The sequence below is a fragment of the Gnatocerus cornutus genome, chromosome 3, assembly GCF_029298725.1.
Source record: "Gnatocerus cornutus isolate USDA-ARS CGAHR chromosome 3, icGnaCorn1.1, whole genome shotgun sequence".
NCBI lineage: Eukaryota > Metazoa > Arthropoda > Insecta > Coleoptera > Tenebrionidae > Gnatocerus > Gnatocerus cornutus.
The window spans coordinates 18444577-18452335 of NC_142235.1; the positions used below are offsets into that span (position 1 = coordinate 18444577).

A 7759-nucleotide genomic window follows, 5' to 3' on the forward strand; every position below is an offset into this window, starting at 1 on the left:
GTGTCTGTTTATATGTTTTATATTTCCCCCAAAAGTAGGCTCTGAAATTCTAAAGCGTTGGCAGCCCTGTCAAAATATCCATTACCAGTTGCAGATCACGGTAGGCGAAACTTTTTGCAATTTTCAGGTTTCGTTTGTTCTTGATCGCGTCCCAAAAAAATGACTCTGTCATTAGCAGGTCCTTGAAGACCAATCTTAACCAATAAACCCGCCTCGATTGAAGCCACTTATCCACTTATCCCTTCGCCCTCTCGCAGTCTCCGCTCATGGCGATGGCGGCGGCGCTATCAGCGCCCATGCGCGTTTCCTCCTAATCAATAAACAATCAGAAAAAGCAACACAATGCGCTAAAACCACACCGCAAAATGTGGATAAAAACAACCAATACGATTTTCATTCCAATTTTGTGCTTATTCTTCGTTTCGACCTCAGCGCAGGAAAAAAACACGAAACAACATCCCGAGCTGCCCAATCTGTGAGTACCACCCCTAAATTTGCACCCCTTAATTGACACTTTTGAAGGGTGAGAAGTTGGGCGCAGAAATTAGGCGGAGAACTGTGGCACTTCGGGGAATTGGTGACACGGAAGACGAAAGTCAATGAGGTGAGTTGCGTGGTTTTTTGATTAAGGGTGAGTTTGGGGTTGTAGAGCTTCAAAAGACACACCATCATCAAGGAGGAGAGCGGGGAGACCATCCTTAAGGCCATCCATGAGAAAGTGTACAACATGACGAAGGAGAAAGTCGAAGCTGTCAAGGTAAGTACCAAATGGTCGGATCGGTACCTCCATTGACGAAGTTTCTTAGAGGATCATGGATATAGCCGAGGAGGCGGCGCAGGCACAGAAGGAAGAACACGTCAAATTAGACTATCAGTTTGTTAACGCGAAGAATTTGACCAATTCTGCACCGAATTACACGTTGGGTGATCCGGAGGAGGTACCATTTTCTAATATTGATTTTTGTTGGTACTGAGTCTTATTGTAGGTACGAGCACAGGAGGTTCGGTATGACGATTCCTTCATAGCCGCGGATAGTCGGTACGAAGAGAAGTACCAAGCTATGGTCCAAGCGGAAGAACTGGATGGGTACCAACAGGACCAGGAGGAAGAAGAAGATGAAACGAAAATCTCGGAGGATTCAGAAGGAGAGATCGAGGTCTGGTTTTGTTTTATTGACTTTAGGACTTATTTTGGTTTCGGTAGGTCACTGATGGTACCGAGAAGGACCCTCAAGCTAGTCAGGTTCCACAAACTGACAGGACCAAGCTACCTCTGTATAGAAATAGACATTTTTATAATATTCCAGTGAATACGAACTTTAGTGCAGTGCATGTACCCAGTAACGTCTACGAGAGATGTAAGCAACTTTTTAGGTTCTTCAAATTCTAGCTCCTTTTCCACAGCCCATGAAGTCATCTCTGGTATCATTTGGTCGGAGGTCCTCGACACTACTTTCAAAAACAACTACCAACAAGATCCCAGCCTCTCTTGGCAGTACTTCGGTAGTTCTACAGGGTTCATGCGCCAATTTCCCGGTCAGTCAAAATTTTTGCCCCACAAATCTCTAACTTTTTCTATGTTTAGCCATGATATGGAACCAAGAACCCATAGACCTCTTCGACTGTCGTACCAGATCATGGTTCATCGAAGCCGCTTCTTCTCCCAAAGACATCGTCATTCTAGTTGATCGTTCCGGCTCCATGACCGGAATGAGAAGAGAAATCGCTCGCCATGTCGTCCATAACATTCTAGACACTCTAGGAAACAACGACTATGTTAATATCTTGACGTTCAGCAATACGACGGATCCTCTGATCGAATGTTTTGACAACATTTTGGTCCAAGCAAATCTAGCAAACGTGCGCTTGTTGAAAGAGGGAATGAGCACGTTCAAGACGGAGCAAATCGCGAATTTGTCGCTAGCCTTGGTGACTGCTTTCAAGCTTCTGGAGACTTACAGAAACGAAAGCAGAGGTAAAGTTCCTTCGTAGTCTTTCTATTTCTTCAGTTTTTGGTGTGCAGGTGCTAACTGCAACCAAGCCATCATGCTGGTCACTGACGGCGTCCAAGACAACTACATGAAAATCTTTAAAGACTACAACTGGAACAACCTTCCTTTCGTCAACGTGAGAGTCTTCACGTATCTAATTGGTCGAGAAGTCTCCGACGTGCGAGAAGTTAAATGGATGGCGTGCGCAAATCGGGGCTACTACGTCCATTTGAGCACCTATGCTGAGGTGCGAGAGGAAGTTCTTCAGTATATTCCAGTCATGGCTCGTCCGATGGTACTGAATTCGAACCAAAAACCCAATCCGACGTGGAGTCCTGTCTATGCGGACGTTACAGACCCTAAGTTGACCAACTGGTTGTGGATTAACAGGGAAAGGAATAAACAGAGGGAGAGGCTGCTGGCTTACTATGGGCGGAAGAAGTCGCTGTTGTCGCCGGATTTGCAGGATCGGACGTTCGTGCATCAGCAGAAGCCCGTAAGTAGTTAGAAGCCCTAAAGAAGTCCTAAAGAACTTAAAAGTTTTATAGAGACCAAAGGGTCTAAAGGGTGCAAATGACTTAAAGAACTGATAAGAATCCCAATCATCTGACAAAGTTGCCAGTTTTGAGAGATCTAAAGAATCTAAAAAGATGTGAAAAACCTAAAAATCGATGGATCTAAAGGTGTGAAGCGACGGAATATGGCAAATTATGAAAATGAAAAAACAAAAAAATTCAAAAAACATAACCTCAATTTCCCAAATATTAGTCAATTTGCAGCTTAGCTTTCAAAAAATTTTGAAAAATTATGAAAATGAAAAAAACGAAAAAAAAAACAACCTCAATTTTCCAAAAATTAGTCAATTTGCAGCTTAGTTTTCAAAAATTGGTCTATTTCAACTGTTTTTATCAGAAATCAAAACCAAACCATACTCTAGGTCAGTATCGCCACCCGCACTTCGTTAATTTCCCCAGTTTTGCAAGATCAAATCGGCACTGACGTTGACGTCACAGGCACGCGAGGTCATTAACCTTTTTGACAGACACGAATTTCGCGTTATTTTGCAAAAGATGGTAAAAATTATCGATTACAGTGTCTAATTAAGCGCTTAATTACAATTATTTGTGTCCAAACCCCATTTTTCCGGAAAATTCTTAAAATTCTGGGCTTACCTTTGAAAATTCCAAACTTCTATGGAAATGCGCACAACACTTTAAACTTTATATCACAGACCACAATAAACAATGAAAAACACTTTTTCCAACTGTGGAAACATCAAAACTCCACGATTTTCACTCATTTTCCAAAAATTAGTCAATTTGCCTTAGTTCTCGAAAATTGGTCTAATTCAACTGGTTTAATAAGAAATCAAAACACTCTCGGTCAGTGCCGCCATCCGCTCGTCGCTAATTTCCCCAATTTTGCAAGATCAAGTAGGTACAAACGTGACGTCACAGAAACGCGAGGTCAGTAACCTTTTTGACAAAAACAAATTTCGCGTTATTTTGCACAAAATGGTTAAAATCATCGTTTAAAGTGTCTAATTAAGCGTCTAATTACGATTCTTTGCGTCCAAATCCCAATTTTCCATTTCTTAAAATTCTAGGCTTACCTTTGAAAATTCCGAACTTCCATGGAAATGCGCACAACACAAAAACTTTATATCACAGGTCACAATAAACGATCAAAACACTTTTCCAACTGTGGGAAAATCAAAAGTCCACGATTTTCACTCATTTTCACTGTTTTTCCTCGCACCAAACTCACCGCATTCGAAACTGAAAATTTGTCGCAGCCGCCTATGTCAAAGGATGCTGGGAGCGAGGTTGACGAATCAGGAGCGGGCTGCGTTGACCAATCAGGAGCGAGTTTGCTCCCGGGAAATTTAAATTTCGTTTTTTTTTCCAGCTGCAAGACAATTATGGCGAGCTGCAAGCCTACCGCCTCATGACCTCCGTGTCTCTTCCAGTCTACGATAAGAAACCTCGGGCGGTAAGTACCCAATTTAGCTCCTTCGTCCCTCTCTCGAACAGTATTGAACATTGTAATGTCTGCAGAACATCACCGAAAAAATTCAAATCAACGAAGCGATTTGGATAAATATAACACGCGAGGTAACCTTGAGGTCTTCTTTGTGTTTAGTCTTTTAGGGTTGTGGCAGGATTTAGACGGTTTCACTTAGCAGTGGCAGCGTAGCTAACCAGATGACGTAGGTTCTTCTAGTTAGATCTAGATCTAGTTACCATAGCCGCTAGAGTAGTCTAGTCACCACCCCCGCTATTGCGTCAATTCTAAAACAATTGGTTTTCAGGAACGCGTAGCCAACTTACTGGGAGTCGCTGGGACCGACATCTCCATCGAATACATCGAAACACTGATGTTACCCTACAGGGTAAGAAGGACTTTAGCTCCTCCCTGTACTAACCGACCAATTACAGCTTGGTGTCAACGGATACGCTTTCATTGTCACCAATAACGGGTACATTCTCACGCATCCCGATCTCCGCCCTGTGGTAAGCCCCGCCTTTGCCCCCGCCTCTTTCTAACCTCAAACAGTCTCAAGGTATCCTCAAACCGGCGTATAATCGTGTGGACATCACAGAAATTGAAGTTTTGAATGACGAGGCCGAGCCGCGACAATTTGCCGACGAAATTCTCGAGTTTCGGCGGAAAGTTGTCATGCAAGAAAGTGGGAATGTCAGTTTTCAGATCAAAGGCCACCTCGATCAAATGGTGAGGTACTCAAGAGTCGCGGTTTGATCCTCTACTGTTTTTTGCAGAGGCGGCTCGTCACAGATACTCGTCATTATTATTTTATGGGAATCCCCAACACGCCGTTTAGTTTAGTAATTGCTTTACCCTCCCGATATGGGTTCTATAAAGTTGAGCATCCTGTAGAGAATGATATTCATAGGATGAGAAGCAATGATAAGATTGATAAAAGCGAGGGTTGGCTGACGCAGTTCTTCACCGGGAACTGGACGCTGCATCCTGGTTGGTGAGTTTGGGGAAGCCACGCCCACATTTAAGACGAGTGGACCAATCACCGACGTTACTTAAGTAGTACTTTGCAGGCACTACTGTCGCTACTTGGACGACCGCCACGACTTTGAAACTCCAGAAGACGAGCTCCTCCACTTCCTCAAGAAAATCGAAGGAACGAAGTGGAAATGGCTCGAATGTATGGCTGCATTTTAGTAAGGCACCTCCACCTCTTTGTTTTCCAGGTGACCGGAAGCTCATCTGCGAGGTGGTGGCCGACGCCAAAATCACCTCTTGGTTCAGCGAAAACATCACCAATGCTAACAACACGAAGGAAGAAAACGGGTGAGTCCTCCAGTACTGTTTTTCTTAACGAAACCACTCATGCTTTCACTAGAGGATCTAATCTCTCTCTTTTTCTTTATAAGTCCAATAGCTATGTTGATGGCTTTGATACCAAGGTACGGTATTCGACCACGTTCCTCTAACTTTTTTAGGTGTTAAGCGGTTTTTTCTAGGAGCTGTTAACTAAGAAGACTGTGGCGAGATTGGTGGTAAAGTGTTTGTTTTTTTAGGGACAAGTTCATCCGAAGGTTTGGCATCACTGTGGCCTTCCTGGCGACGCATAGCGGGTTGACGCGGTGGCAGGACTTTCCGCAGAACGTGGACGCCAACGCGAAAGAAGAACCGTTGGTAGTACAATCCTGTAGGTTTGCTGACACCGAAAGTAGGAGTTACAGGCACTTCCATCTTCTCCACAACAGGGCCATTGATGAGGTTTGGTACAAGAGGGCTGTAGAATACCACTATGTTGATCATACAGCTTTCGTGTACTCAGTACCTTTCGATATAGGAGAAGAAAACAACACGTTGTTGACCGTCAGCCACGCCATCTTCAGGGAAGAAGGAGGGAAGAAAGCACCGGCGGCGGTTATAGGCTACCAGTCGTACCACTCCGCTTTGTATGCTCTCTTCCGGAACATCACCACGAGCGTAAGTGTGGGTTTGATCACCCCAAAGTAGTACCGAGGTTTACAGTGTGGCGACATCTCCTGCACCCGCACGTGCGAAACTGAAGAACTCGACTGCTTCTTGTTGGACGACAACGGTTATGTCATCGTGAGTGACGACCTCAGCCAAACCGGGTACTTCTTCGGGAACTTCCGGCCGGACATCATGAACATTCTTGTGGACGAAGGCATCTACAAGGTTACCCGAATGTACGACTACCAGGGAATCTGCGCGCAGGAAGAAGAAACTAACAACCCGGCGGCGACGTTCTCCACGGTACTGTTAAGTACTCGAATTTCACTTGTACTGATTGAGTTCCGTAGCCGTTGAAGCACCTCTCGTCGCTTCTTCAGTGGACGTCGGCGACGTTCCTCTACTTCTTGCAGAGAGTCGCAGGTTCGGATTTCGAGACGATGACGTACCCGGATGAAGACCACGAGCTCCATTTAGACCCTGAGCACGATCCGGAGATGGAGACCACAGAGCAACCGTCCAGAGTTAGCGAGAAGGAGTTTGACCAGCGCGTCATCATCAAGAAGACGAAGCCGGAGCCCTGCGACTACGAAATGTGGTTATACAGTTTGGTGTACTACACCGACAGGAATATGTCTGGCAGCGCGTACAACAAAGGGATGACTGATGATTGCTCGCGGCCCTTCATCGTCCAGAGGGTGTTGAGCAGCAATATGATCCTTCTAGTGGTCAACAGCGTCTGTTTGGAGAAGTTGGAGACGATAGCGAAGACCCCTGAGCCTATAGAAGTTGATTATAACATGTCCCTCGCTTGTTACAAAGTCTTTTTCAACAACTTCACCAGGAGGCACTATATGAGTTGCATTAATAGAAACGCTAATGTGAGTATGTCACAGTGGAGATGTCAATACAGTTTTTTTTTTTGCAGGAGAGCGAAATTAAGTTGTGTGGTGACGCCCCTTATACTCGTCCGTCGGCACTTTTGGCCTTCGTTGTCTTCACGATCCTTTTGCACGTCGTTTGATCGCGCGATCTCTGAGTTTAATAAAGTCTGTGATATGCTCGACACTTTATTGTTCCCAACCACCATATCGTTTTAGTTTGTTCTTTATGTCGTTGTATATTCTATGTAATGCTCAATAAATACGTTTTTTTAACAGTGATGGAGGAATTGCGCTTCTTCGGTTAATGTCTTGTTTGGTTATCGAACGAGGGATAAGTGGGAGCGATCATTTTAGGCAGAATTTTGCGAGGAATTCAAAGGTTTAGAAATTTTTGTTTTAAAGAAATCCTTTCCTAAAATTTGTAATTTTGGTAATTTTAGTGTTACAGCTATGAAATTTGGGGAAATTACTACTTTTGAGTCGTCTATTAACTCCAGCAAATTTCAAAATTGTAAAGCAAAAGACTCAAATTTTAGAAATTTTCATTTTTAAGACGAACCAAAAATTTCCGAATTCCTCAACTAAAATTCGTAATTTTGGTAATTTTAGTGTTACAGCTATGAAATTTAGGGAAATTACTACTTTTGAGTCGTCTATTAACTCCACCAAATTGCAAAAATGTAAAGCAAAAGACTCAAATTTTAAAAATTTTCATTTTTAAGACGAACCAAAATTTTCCGAATTCCTCAACTAAAATTCGTAACTTTGGTAATTTTAGTGTTACCGCTATGAAATTTGGAGAAATTACTACTTTTGAGTGGTCTATTAACTCCAGCAAATTTCAAAATTGTAAAGCAAAAGACTCAAATTTTAGAAATTTTCATTTTTAAGACGAACCAAAAATTTCCGAATTCCTCA

General features: G+C 43.4%; 1 protein-coding gene across 1 annotated transcript; it reads left to right on the forward strand.

Annotated features, from left to right (window-relative positions):
- The first annotated feature begins 273 nt into the window (after positions 1-273).
- On the forward strand, positions 274-7120 carry stj (voltage-dependent calcium channel subunit straightjacket). The gene is made up of 22 exons (XM_088032441.1): positions 274-475; positions 523-604; positions 650-757; positions 807-938; positions 987-1157; positions 1205-1358; positions 1405-1536; positions 1586-1975; positions 2024-2487; positions 3900-3983; positions 4303-4383; positions 4430-4504; positions 4548-4724; positions 4772-4989; positions 5066-5172; positions 5219-5318; positions 5402-5434; positions 5549-5662; positions 5705-5966; positions 6012-6260; positions 6308-6838; positions 6886-7120. The coding sequence occupies exons 1-22, from the start codon at positions 366-368 to the stop codon at positions 6979-6981; spliced, it is 3870 nt and encodes a 1289-aa protein (XP_087888567.1). The 5' UTR covers positions 274-365; the 3' UTR covers positions 6982-7120.
- The last annotated feature ends 639 nt before the right edge of the window (positions 7121-7759 follow it).

Excerpts from the sequence above, each read along its gene's own strand:
- stj (XM_088032441.1), top strand. The coding sequence starts at position 366 with ATGTGGATAAAAACAACCAATACGATTTTCATTCCAATTTTGTGCTTA. Across the intron at positions 4,384-4,429 it reads CACTGATGTTACCCTACAGG|CTTGGTGTCAACGGATACGC; the intron begins GTAAGAAGGACT and ends GACCAATTACAG. Across the intron at positions 4,505-4,547 it reads ATCCCGATCTCCGCCCTGTG|TCTCAAGGTATCCTCAAACC; the intron begins GTAAGCCCCGCC and ends AACCTCAAACAG.